Below are 14270 nucleotides of genomic sequence, written 5' to 3' on the forward strand. Positions count from 1 at the left end.
AACATCAGTAATGAATAATTGCTGGACTTGTGGTTTTGTTGAAGAGTACACAAGCAATCTTAGATACCTATCTGCCATTGAGCCCTGGTCCACACTGAGTGCGGGAATGAAATTGGGCACGTTCAGCTGTACTCGCCATGATTTCAGTCCCGCATGTCGATCCTGATTTCGGGGGGGAGATTTCAGGGAAATCTGTGTTGGTTCTTGCACAGATGTCAATGGAAATCGCACCCCAAAATCGCCAAAAGTAGTACAGAAACGACTTTTGGAAATCGGTGTGGAATCGCACTGATTAGGACGGTGCCATTGCTGACAATTGTTGCTGATTTGGCATGCGATTTGACATGTCAAATTGCATACCAAATTGCACCAATATGAACCAGGGCTTAAGGTTTTAACACCCAGTTAGAAAATGATCACACTTCATTCCATGCCCCGTGATAAGTGAATGTCTTTTACCATAGCATGATTGTAACTGTCTGTGTTGCTTAGCCCTTACATTTATCTTACCCTACTTCGTGAAGATAAAAAAGTTCATTTGTAATAAAAATATTATTAATATTTTATTAATGTATCTTATATTGTATTGCTATAGGTCTGGCACATTTTCCTACAGCACTGAACCATTCACATCAGTTTCTGTCCCACAAAGGAGCTCATACTTTAAAGTCTCTACTACTACACACATACATATACACTACAGAGAAGGTTTTTGGGTGGAAGCTAATTTATTTACTTAAAGGATAAGTTCACCTTTTAAAAATAAAATAATAAATGTGCATCTTTTGCAGTTAAAAAAATGTGCATTTATTATTTTTTTACTTGGAGTCTGTAAAGCATTGCAGCAGATCGTGGGTGCCAAGCAAGACTCCTGCAGACATGTCAGTGTATTTGTCTGCTCGTACCTTGTACGGGCAGGCCACACAGACACACACTTACAAGAAGAGGCAATGAACTACCAGAGCACTCAACAGCGTCATGGTAGTTCATTGAGAACTACAAGCCAACAGCCACAAAGGCCTTATTTACAAACAGTGACAGCATGTACCCAGAGAAAATGCCTGCTCGCTGTCACTGGGCAGCAGGGTGGGGGAGAGACTGCAGCTGCTGGAAAATGTTAAATGTTCCACCATAAATAAGGGTGGAACATCTAACATGTTCCAAAAGGTGAACTTATCCTTTAAAGCAGTATTAAACCCAAAAGCAAACATTTATTTTATTGCAGCTTACACATTCTTAGCTGTACTGGCTGCATTTGTTTTATTTTTTAGGCTTTATTACTTCTATTTTAATCTAGTGATCCAGCTAGCAAATTGGTTGTTCTTTAAAAGAACAAGCTCTCCAGCAGAACATATACATTTACATGTATTACACTTAATACTGGAAAGGTGGTTAAAATGATCAGCCTTTATTTATTCATGCAAAGTCTTTATCCCAAACGGAAAAAAAATACTTTTGCTGCAAATGATTCTAAAGCGTTTGGCTTAAATTTGTTATTGTGTTCAAATCTGCTAATACATTTAACACTACCCCGCCCCAGACTGACAATGCTGCTGCCTACTGTGAATCCTGTGCTTATTCATCCAGAGCTGTGTCTCACTAATACAGGTAGTGTGTTACTGGCCAGATCACCAGGTAAAAACGGAGGGAAAAAACAATAAAAGGAAACTGATGCAGCCACCACATCTAATGATTGATAAGCTGCAATACATTACATTTTTGGTTTTGGGCTTAATACCCCTTTAATCTTATCTTTGTATTGCAAGATGAAACCAGAGCACCAAGAGAAAACCCACACATACAAACTTCATGCGCATAGTGTCCTTGGTGGAAATTAAACCCAAGAAGACTAACAACCATAGGTGCTAATTACTAGGCACAGAGCTAAGACTTTCCATGTTTCTATTGTCTAAAAAAGATAAGGAAGAAAAAACATAGAAATGCAAAGCAGGAAAAATGTAGGTGTGTGGGCACTGTTGGCTGGTGGTCTGACTGGCGGGTTGGTTTGTTTTACTTCCACATTTGATCTACATTGAGTGCAGTTGGGTGCACAGAAATCACAAACTGATATCTTTTTCATTGTGGCCGAGTTATATGTTCGAGTTACAGTGTTCCCTGTAAAGATAAGGAAAATCAGATTATGAAAAAGAAGATGAAGAGCTCATTAGTCCTAGCTTCCTAGCTTACTCCATATTTCCAAAACATTGCTTAAGTATGCAAGTTGGTCTTACAATCCAGGCTTTCTAAGTACAGGGTACATACAAACTCGTTCATATTTTGCTTTGATAGCTGAGCATCACTATGCACTACTATAATGTCTCAGGAATCTCAAGACATTTCATAGCTAGTAGCAATCACATTCATTATTTGGATGTAATTAATTCCTACTGACTATATCATGACTTGGATAAATCTGCACATACATAGAAGACATTTCATAAATCTGCCAATCTTCCTGGGGCTTGTGGGCTGCCATAGATGCATATTCACCTTAGCTACCTTAACTTTTTCATATAAGAGACAACCAAACATGGTGCTCCTTATGCCGCGTACACACGTATCAGACTATCTGGCGGACTTAGTCTGGTGGACAAACTGCCGGACTGGCTGCCGGACTTTATGAACGAGCTACCTGCCCACACACGGTACTTTTGCGGCGGACTAGGTATGGCGGACTAAGTCCGCCGGACTATCCGCCGCTCTGCCGGACTATCCGCTGTGCTTTTGAAATGAACGGGCTCGCCCACACACACGGAGGAAAGTCCGTTCATTTTGTTGATGAGGACAAGGGCCTCTTCCCGACAACCCTGGCCGTTGGTTGTCGGGGTCTGCCTAACCCTAAAATCACACTCCATATCCTAACAAATGACCTAAAGCTTCATTGGTATTGAACTCAAATTCTGCGAGGTACTACACAGTGTATAACTGCACATAGTTACAGTATCTTTCGATTGTCATGCCTACCAACCAACAATAGCTTCATAATAATATGTCCACTTATAACAAAACACACATTTCGATGATACTTCATGACATCCATTTTGCTTCAATCTAATAAGACCATGCTCTTAATATTTACAATGTTGCAAATTTGAGCACTTACTTGGGCTGTAATATTCAGTCATTTTAACTGCGGCATCTTGACTCCCAGCAACACTGGCAAAACGGACCATTGGAACAGACACAGTGAAGGTATCTCTGGTCAGCTAAACAGAAAAAATACAAATTTATGGTGAATTGTTTTCATACTTGATAAAATTGGTAAGTGGTAGTGGATTTTAGACTGCTAGTGGTTTCATCTTTGTATTATTCTTTCTTGTCTCTAAGAGGCCTAAATATATTGCAGGTAACACAAAAAAAAAAAAAAGCATTATTCATAATTCCTTTACTAATAGGTAAAATTACTGCTCAGATTATGTGCAACTTTGCAGATAAGTCAACAATCAGGTATGTGGCCTTTAAAAAAAGATATGGTTTCTCACAACTAACATAGATCAGATGTTCAGCTTCTAGGTCTCATTTCTATATTGTGCTGTAGTCAAGCTGTGTTATGATATCTACATTAGCAAGTAGTATTTTTACTTAGTAAGCAGATATAAATCAACAGTAGAAATTATTTCTACATTTACTGAGGCAAATATTTAAAACCCAGGCACAAATGGTTTATCACTAAACACTTAGCATTTATGGCAATAATTGGCTCCTTTGTAAAGTTCAGTATTAAATCTATATTGTTACTATCACTGTTAAAGTGAATCTAAATCTGCCTAAAATGTTTCTTAGGCGATAACAGTGGTGAAGCGTAGACACCCTGCAGTGTCTGTAAATACCTGTATTAGGCAGGCCATACATTATAAAAAAAAATAGTTTAACCACCACGTTGAACAAGAAAAAATGTGCTGAATCCCTCACTGTGATGTGGACGGGGGAATCACTCCTTCAGTGCTATTGTGTTTTGGCAATGGGGGAACTTTCCCTGCTGGCAGAATACAATCATCAGTGTTGTTAGCTATAGCCAAAAAAAAAACAGGTGGGTTGTTCAGAGGTCGACTGAGAGGTGAACTTCTGTACAATCAGCCTGCCCATAGACGGATCGAAATTTGGCCAGTCCCTGCTGAACCGACTGAATTTTGATCCATCTATGGCCGACTTAAGTCTTCAACATCGACCTCTGTATGGCTGTGTAAACCCTTGGACCTTAGTTGCAGGCTTTACATAAGACCTTAATTTCAGCCTAGATCGAGATAAAACCCACTCTCCAGTATTGAGGCACATTCCTTGCAATTCAACTGTCAAAGGGCAGTGCTTCTACAGACCACTGATGTCCTAGCGTTTGATAGTTGATTGACTTGGGATGTTAAAGATGACATTCATATTGTGTAGGGTATAATAAACTTTACTTTAGAAATACTGCTGTTAGTGGTAAACTATATCCTTTATTATTACTATTCTTTCATGTAGTTGTAACTTACCGAATTTAAATACAGGTTAACTTTATTGTCTTTAGGTTCCACAAGTCCAATTTTTTCAGTTGTAGGGATACCTTGGTTGCTTAGTTGGAATCCATTCAGGAATTCAACCTCTAGAATCACCATACCAGTTTCATTACCTTCTCCCTGGTAACTATGAAGAAAAATATTATTATAAGTGATCTGCGCACAAGCATTTAGAGTTAGATAATCAAATCCACTGGGTGAAAATCAGACACTGATGTCACCGATTTCAGTGTGATAACTGCATGAACAGCCTGTCCACCTTAAAAGAGAAGTATGGGTTTCATTTTTTTTGCTTACATCTATTCTATGTGAGCTGTTGAAATCTAGAAATCTTCCTAGCTCTCTCAGAAGTGCCTCCATTCTGTTAAAATCAAGCTACAGACTTTCATACAGTGTAATACCAACAATGATCTGGCTCTGGAGTCTGGATCCACCCACTTCCTTTCATCTTGCTTGATTAATGTCGGCTCTCTGCTCGTTCATCGGACTTCACAAAGCATAGCTGCCCCTACCTCCTCCTTCCTCCTCTGCAGCATGTTCCGATCCTCAGACAAATCCAGCAGAGATAAGAGGTAAGAGCACTTCAGTCAGTGACTAAGGTAGGAGAAGTCACTGATAGTAATATGTAAAGGAGAGGTACATACACAGCACTATCTACCAGAGTACCAGAGTGAAAACAATATATTTGTAAAGCAGAATACACATATGGATGTGACAGCACACAGGCATTCCATGCATTACTGGCATAGTAAAATTAAATAAAATCAGAGATAACATTGTGAATTAATTATTTCATTGACTATCTGGATATTTATATGAGACAATAAAACCTTCCATTCATATCTACTTGTATTTTCATACTGAAGCACAGAGCTCCTCAGACATGGACAGAGCTTTGCTCCCCCATAATTGGTGTATTACCTAGTACCCCTATATCAGTAATGTTCCCTTCATTGTAAATAGAATATTACAGGATCACATACCATACAGTGCCATCACATACCGTACAGAGTCATCACATGCCATACAGTGTTATTAAATGTTGTACAGTGCCATAATATGCTGTACAGTGGTCATCACATGCCATACAGTGTCATTACATGTTGTACAGTGCCATTGCATGCCATACGGGGATGGGTATGATAGGATTGTATAGGAGTACAGGGGATGAGGATGATGGGACTGTACCCCCATCAAATAATTCCCTGCATCTATTACCTTTTGTACCACCACCCCTTCCCTTTAGAATGTAAGCTCTATGAGCAGGGCCCTCCTGTCCCTTCTGTATTGAACTGTACTGTAATTGTCCTGTCCCTCCTCTACATTGTAAAGTTCTGCGTAAACTGTGGATGCTATATAAATCGTGTATAATAATCATCAAAGCTCAGGGGAGAGGAGAGCTTGCTGATAACAGCCAGGGAAAGGTGAAGATTCCACTGCTTGTATCACACTGTCTCTCTGCTTCTGGGTTTTAGCTGGGGACATGGTACCATAGAAACAGAGGCATGTGAAGGACGTGCTCGTTCTAGATAGCAGCCTGGGTGTGCACTTCATCACCAAACACACCCACATGTCCTCCAGAGGGAGGGAGTGAAAGAGAGGCTGGATTGTGAAGCTGTAACCACCCCCTAGAAACTCTTGAACTGAAAAAAAACTGTTAGAGGCTGATTCTGGACACTTCAAAAGATTATTCTCCAAAAACTAAGGGGCTGAGGAAAGAAAGAAAGGCAATGCAGGTATGAAGGTAGCATGCACTACCTATTTTTTGCATTCTCATACTTCCCCTTTAACCTCAAACGAAAGCAGTCCCATGCAGCAGGTGTGCAGGCTGGTATTGCAATTGGGAGAAGGTAACAAGCATGTGGACCCTTGCTTTGTGAATACTAGACCAAAAGCCCTTCTGAATCATGCAGATGCTTTAGAGATGGGGCCTCAAAATACATTCCTGCTGCAAACAGGAGTGGGGCTCTTCTCTACTAGAAGTATTTCAGAAATGTTTGCAGGAATAAGATGCAGTCCCTGTCAGTACCAATTTGATGTCCCCCCTCCTATTCAATGTAGACTTCCCCTCAGTGCTTAAAGAGTAATTCCATTTTTCTTGAAAAAAAAATACATTCTTCTCTGGGTGATCTATGTATATTACAAGGATTTTAACAAACGGTATTGCAAATTCCTACCTCTTGTTATGCTGAAGGAAATCCCTGTGTGTTTGTCTGTGTCCATGTAGATAATTAATCTAATAGTCGTTTCATAACTATCAATCACCTGCAGCACCTGCAGGGCTCTAATGGGGAAAATACTGGGCTTGCATTCCTTTAGTCGTGATTTCCTATTAGGAGTATTTCACCAAAAATTAAATTTTTGTTACAGAAGATGCCTGGTATCTTAGTGCGGACTTCTGGGAAAATTAGTAAGCCAATCACACAAGCAGGAAATGATGGGCTTTCTGTAAATATTCAGTTACAGAAGACCTCCAGGTAGTCATATTGCATTGCATTTTACAGAACATTACAGAGCTGCAGATTGAAAAGGAAAGGCCATTTTGTAATAGCATTACAATATGACTTGAGTCACAATTGTATATGTTATATTATTTTTTCTTTATTTGCTATTTTTTTCACAATGAAAGTGGAGTTACCTTTTAAGGTAACTTATTTTATTTTATTTGTTTGGGCTAATATAGCATAACACAATGGGTGAGGGAAATTTTTTTAACCACCTGTGCAAATGCATACAGCCTGATATTTAAATGGCAGTGGACCTGCACAACTGCAATTATATCACTATGGCAGGGCTTGACAAATTTGCTTGGAATGTAGGAGCCAGCTAAAAAAGTTAGGAGCCAGGTCCATGATGGCGATCCGGACCTGTCCCTGGCCTGACATGGAGACCAGTGAGGAGAAGATAGCGCCCCCCCCCCCACCCCCCCCACACACACACACACACACACACACACACACACACACACACACACACACACACACACCAGGTCATTGCCCATAGCTCTTAGAGGGACTCTTAGAGGGACTTTTTTTTTTTTTTTCAAATGACGATTTTTTTTTTCAATTGCATTTTAGTGTAAATATGAGATGTGAGGTCTCTCTGACCCCAGATCTCATATTTAAGAGGACCTGTCATGCTTTTTTCTATTACAAGGGATTTTTACATTCCTTGTAATAGGAATAAAAGTGACACATTTTTTTTTTTTAAAAGAACAGTGAAAAAAATAAAAATAGAAGTTAAAATAAGAAAAAAAAAATAATTTTAAACGCGGCCTGTCCCACTCGCATATGAAAGCGGTGTTCAAACCACACATGTGAGGTATCGCCGTGATAGGTAGAGCGAGAGCAATAATTCTAGCCCTAGATCTCCTCTGTAACTCAAAACGTGCAACCTGTAGAATTTTTTAAACGTCGCCTATGGAGATTTTAAAGGGTAAAAGTTTGTCGCCATTCCATGAGCGGGGCTCAATTTTGAAGCGTGACATGTTGGGTATCGATTTACATTAACTTTCACAATATGAAAAAAATTGGGCTAACTTTACCGTTGTCTTATTTTTTTTATTAAATTAATTATTTTTCCCCAAAAAAGTCCACTGCACAAATATGGTGTGACAGGCAGTATTGCAACGACCACCATTTTATTCTCTAGGGTGTTAGAATAAAAAATATATATAATGTTTAGGGGTTCTAAGTAAAGGGAAGGAGATAGGCAGGCAGGGGAAGCTCCATTAGCATTGCTGGTTGTCATACCAATGGCCACCTCAATTACCGCCGCCGGCAGCATGGCCCGACGCGATCATGCCGGGGGGGTCCACGGAGACAGGATACCCCCAGCTGTGCTGCCCCAGGCGCCAGGTCGCTAATTCTAGTCGCAAATTTGACCTGGCGCCCGGGTTTTGTTGAGCCCTGCACTATGGGGTTACCAGCCCATTTCCTTTTTGAGCCAGGCTGGTTTGATGGTAGTGGTATAATTAAGTGCCAGTACATTTAAACTTCAACACATTTCACATACCTCCCAGATATATGAATATATCACTTATTTGTATCTTTTGCCAAATATTTTTTATATTTAGGATTAGCTTTTGGCAGAAAATGTGTATTCTAATTCTTATTATTATGGCCATTTTACAAATTCTGAGATTAAGGGTAGATTCACACCAGAATGCGTTGCGGGAAAGGCATGTTCCATATGAGTTTCCTACACAATATTCAAAAGGCACTGTCTTTGCAATGTGCTGCAGATGCCAATACATTGTTAACTGCACCCCAGACGCAGATTGGAAACGCAGATTGCATGGTACCGCAGTACAATGTGATTTGGCGCAACAAGTTTTATGCACTGTTTTTTGTGCGTTCCGGTGTGATTTGCAGACTATTAAAATGAATGGGTGTCCAAATTGCACTGTAGGGGAGCACACAGGTATGAGGACAAAGGCTTTAAAGTTTAACATGTGCAGTAATTTTACAAACCTAGAAGTGTAGAATTAACATGGATCTACAATTGAAGTCTCTTACCTCATGCTTACATCTACTGTCAGTTTGTAAATATCATTTGCACTTTCCTTTACTTTCAGATCTAATTTGAATGCTTCTGGCACAGTATCTCTCCTGCGCCTTGATGGTGCCTTCCTGTTATATGCTACATTAAGCTGCAAAGTAATAAATGTATTAATGAATAAAATAAATGTTATTTCAAACTGTCAGTATCTCTGTTTAAACAATATTTTTATACAGCTGTCTTCATTAGCAAGGATGTGTTAAATGTTAAAGATGTAGGGCTGGAAGGCACTACATTGCTAACTTTGTTACTCATAATTGTAACCAAATCTTCCTGCAATGTGTTAAAGCAACTTTAACCACTTTCAGACCAGACCAATTTGCTGGTCAAAGACCAGACCACTTTTTGCGATTCGGCACTGCGTCGCTTTAACTGACAATTGCGCGGTCGTGCGACGTGGCTCCCAAACAAAATTAACGTCCTTTTTTTCCCACAAATAGAGCTTTCTTTTGGTGGTATTTGATCACCCCTGCGGTTTTTATTTTTTGCGCTATAAACAAAAATAGAGCGATAATTTTGAAAAAAACGCATAATTTTTTACTTTTTGTAATAATAAATATCCCCCAAAAATATATAAAAAAACATTTTTTTCCCTCAGTTTAGGCCGATACGTATTCTTCTACATATTTTTGGTAAAAAAAATCGCAATAAGCGATTATTGATTGGTTTGCGCAAAAGTTATAGCGTTTACAAAATAGGGATAGTTTTATAGCATTTTTATTAATAATTTTTTATTATTTATTTTTTTACTAGTAATGGCGGCGATCTGCGATTTTTATTGTGACTGCGACATTGTGGGGGACCCATCGGACATTTTTGACACATTTTTGGGACCATTGTCATTTATACAATAATCACTGCTATATAAATGCAGTGATTCCTGTGTAAATGACACTGGCAGTGAAAGGGTTAACCAGTGGGTGGCAGTGTAGGGGTTAAGTGTTCCTAGGGGTGTGTTACTAACTGTGGGGGGGTTGGGCTTTCATTTAGTGTACACTGATCTCTGCTCCAATCACATGGAGCAGAGATCAGCGTCACTAGTTGCTAGGCAGAATGGAAAAATGTTGTTTAAACAGCATTTCCTCCATTCGGCCGCTCCGTGAGGATGCCCGCGGCGATCGAGTCCGCGGGTCCCGCGACCGGACTCACGGGGGTCCCGACCAGCGCGGGAGCGCGCCGCCGCCGGCGCGCTCCCGATGGCACGGCGGCAACGAATATTGGACGTACATGTACGCCAATATGCCTGCCCGTGCCATTCTGTCGACGTACATCGTCGTGCGCTGGTCGGGAAGTGGTTAATTATCTTGAAGGGCCTGATTCATTTCAAACTGTAATATTGAGATAAATCTACTCTATTAAACCCACCATTTTAGGGGCTTTGTAAAAAAAAACTTCATGTAGGTCCTGCATTATATTATTTCCTGTTTAAACAAAACTTTTGTAAAAATACATTCACTAATGGAAATTAAAACAAACATGGGATACTACATTTAATTCATACCTGAACAAGAGCTAATCCGTATCCAACAGCAGTGGCAGTGACTGATAGTGGTTGGAAGATTTCAATCTGACAGTGAAAAAAGATTATTAGTTAGAAAATTGATCGACTCCCTTGTTTTGGTGTGTGAATTGCCATCATCCCTTAACAAACTGACAGAAGAAAAAACTCGAAAGTGGGATTTTTTTGTCAATTTAAACAAAAAATATATATAGAAAATATAATTTTATTAATACAAAATGTATAAAATTCTTATGGAAGGAACCACAAGAAAACCATATGTAAACATATTACAATAAAATATACAATAGTGAACAGAAGTAGCAAAACAATATTTTTTATGATATTAGGATTTGTTGCTACTTCTGTTCACTATTGTATATGTTATTGTAATATATGTACATATGGTTTTCTTGAGGTTCCTTCCATAACCATTTTATACATTTTGTATTAATAAAATTATATTTTATATATATATTTTTTGTTTAAATTGACAAAAAAAATCCCACTTTCGAGGTTATTCTTTTGTCAAAAGATTATTAGTTTGTTAGAATACCTCAAGAATGGGACTTTATCGGCAATATAAACCAAAAAATAATAATTATCTTTTTATAGATATACAAAAATGTTTATTAATACATAGTCATAAAAACATTATAATAGTGATTGTACAAAGAAACAATCTATATAGTGCAATATGTGAGTTGTAAAACAACGAAGAGCGGCTTATTCCAACGCGTTTCGAATGATACATACGTTTTTTTCTTCTTCAGGGAAGCCACTCTCTGAAAACATGAATATCAAAAAATACATTTGTTCAAAAATACCATTTAACTAAAAATACCATTTAACTAAAAATACATATATACAAAAATGAAAAATATTTTATGCTGAATAACTCACATCTCCACCCCCTATAGATTGTTTCTTTGTACAATCACTATTATAATGTTTTTATGACTATGTATTAATAAACATTTTTGTATATCTATAAAAAGATAATTATTATTTTTTGGTTTATATTGCCGATAAAGTCCCATTCTTGAGGTATTCTAACATGTTGATGTATCAAGGGATTATGGCAATGACATGCTATTTCATATGAGTCTATGTAATTTCTAAAAGATTATTAGTTTACCTTTTTCAGGTTTCTAAAGAAAGCCAAATTTGAAGGCTATCACTGCTGACTTCTCTTTATGAAAATGTCAGGGGCATTTTTACTCTTATGTTTTTATAGTGTGTTGCGCTATAAGCATCGCTTTATTGTAAGTGTACATTTGGCAGAGTGGGAATAAAGTATATATTTTTTTACAAAACAGTATAAGCACTATTGTTTGGCAATTTTTCATCACTTTATGAAAATGGATGAATGACATCTGGATTGAGTATACCCATACATTGGAGCATAGAGGAGGGGTGAAGGATCCCATCTATGGAGACATCTACCTTGGTCCCAAAAGGACAAAAGTGCTTTCTGACCAAACTTAATTGTGAGAGTACACCCGGTGGAGGGGGAGCACCATAAGCACATGATTAGGAGCACAGCACAAAATAATTAAAAGAAGATATAGAAGAAATAATCATGAAGATTTTTGAGCACTTGTTTTCTTGTGTTTTTTTTTATATTGGACTGCGCATATTTTTTAAGGACTATATTTGTTTATGTCTATGGACATCATTATATGATTTTTTTTGGGGGGGGGGGGATTAATTGTGATTGCCAACTAGAGATTTACGGATTATAGTATTCCTAGTACTTAATGTTAGGAGGATTTCTGATTTAATTTGGGTATTCAATTGGCAAAGTGTGGCTCACATATAATTTAATTACATTTGTAATATGTGCGATTAGTGATATAGCACAGATATCACAGCAACTTCACTTCCCACCATAAAACTGTTTGCATCTCATTCTGATAGCAATGATTTTTCAATCAGATCTGAATATATACCAATTAATTGTTTCCTTGTTTTGTGAACTGACTGGAAGTTTGTCTAATTTTTGATGGATCAGATAAAAAAAATAAAAAATCATCTTGTCTTTAGCCAGCCTTACAAGCTTTATTGTGTATGAAATCTATTTGAAATGTTTTTGTATTTACCTGCTTGCTTTGTAATGCTAGGAGGTTGGAGTTGACTTGGAAATTTTTTGTTACAAATGAACCTGGTCCAGTAACAGTTACAGCAAGAGATGTTTCACCTGATCGCAGAGCTGCAGCAAACTGGGATAGAGCCTGCAGAGCCATTACAGTGTCCTTGGAGAAAACAAAAATTCCATAATTAAAGCATATGGAATTTGCTGAAAGTTAGCAGCATACAGAATCGAACTATAAATAATTAGTATCATTTACATTATAAAGGTAATATCCAATGTTTATCTGAACAATAAACTTTTTTTTACAAAGTGAAAAAAAAATGCCTATAAACTAATATAACCAAAATACAAATAACATTTAAAAAGATATCACCTCGACCCATGATGGCAATGTTGCCCAAGGTTCAAAGCAAACCTGAATTTTTAAATACTTGCCTAAACAGGCACTGTCAGCTCATAACAGGTATGTCAAGTTGATTGTTAATCTATGCACCTCAGAGTCCTCAGAAGTGAAGATCATATGATATGGGTACTGGGGAATGAGTGGCATTTTTGAGCATGCCTAGAGTGAGTGACAGTTCAAGGACAGAGACCCCACTGACAATGGAATGTGCATAGCCCAGGGGAAGGTTCCTGGCGAGCAGGATAAGCACCTGTCTTGAGGAAACATAACAGTATCTAGGCCAGCAACACAAGGCTCTTCCCAGCAGCACTATAGTGCCATCCTGGTACACAGAAAATGATCACCACTCCAGTGGATGCCGTCCTCTGTTAATACAGGCTCAAGCCTGGTGACTCTATAAATACCAACTGCTATATTGCCTTATATTAGTGCCTCCAAAACCTTTTTTTTTTTCTTTACCACTATCCTATATACAATATACAAAATAAATAACAACATCAATAATTGTGTGAGTGTACCTGGGTAGAAACATAACCACCAAGTTGGTTTCTCTGCTGGCTAAGCCACTTCATGACAGGGATACCATCTGCAATTTGGTTCTGTCGCTGGAAGGAGAGCAGTGCATAAGCTGCTGTCTCAATATCTGTAGTCCTTGGCTGGTAGTAGAAGTTGGCTGATTCAGAAGGTGCAGACCAGTACTTTATGCTTCCTGTGTAAATAATGCATAAATTGTACTATAAATAGATCTAGAAAATGAGTTACTTTGAAGTCAATGTTGTAAACAGAATGATGCAGTGCAAGTTACAATTATGTAATTATGAATATATATATATATATATATATATATATATATATATATATATATAAAATCTATTTGCATAGCTGTATGCCTGTAATCTATGTGCATGTAGTACAAAGTACCATATTTATCAGTGTATAACACGCACAGGCGTATAACTCGCACCCCAATTTTAGAAGGGAAGTTTAAGGAAAAACCTACATTTTAAATAAAGAACTTTGAAGCAAAATTAGGGTCACAGCTCATCAATACACCCTGCTCAGTGCCCATCTGCAGCCATTAAATTGACGAACAATGCAGCCTGTTCAGTGCCCATTTGCAGCCTCACCTTTCCCATCATTGCAGCCTCGCGGGATGTTGGATTATCCATGCTGCCCTTGAGGGAAGAGGAGGAGCGAGTGCCGCTGAATTACACAAAG

General features: G+C 38.2%; 1 protein-coding gene across 1 annotated transcript in view; it reads right to left on the bottom strand.

The window, feature by feature from the left end:
• Positions 1-1387: 1387 nt before the first annotated feature.
• Positions 1388-14270, bottom strand: part of LOC143988098 (CD109 antigen-like) — a 132018-nt gene continuing 119135 nt past the window's right edge. The window contains exons 27-33 of the mRNA XM_077487381.1: positions 13571-13761; positions 12657-12809; positions 10558-10623; positions 9014-9147; positions 4473-4623; positions 3104-3206; positions 1388-2115 (exon numbers count right to left, since the gene is read on the bottom strand). Of these exons, the coding sequence (XP_077343507.1) occupies positions 1910-2115; positions 3104-3206; positions 4473-4623; positions 9014-9147; positions 10558-10623; positions 12657-12809; positions 13571-13761 (1004 nt within the window). The 3' untranslated portion in view covers positions 1388-1909. The remainder of the gene's footprint in view (positions 2116-3103; positions 3207-4472; positions 4624-9013; positions 9148-10557; positions 10624-12656; positions 12810-13570; positions 13762-14270) is intronic.

The sequence above is a fragment of the Lithobates pipiens genome, unplaced genomic scaffold, assembly GCF_037356315.1.
Source record: "Lithobates pipiens isolate NorthernLeopardFrog02 unplaced genomic scaffold, aLitPip1_a1.2 Scaffold_18, whole genome shotgun sequence".
In the NCBI taxonomy this organism is placed as follows: Eukaryota; Metazoa; Chordata; class Amphibia; order Anura; family Ranidae; genus Lithobates; species Lithobates pipiens.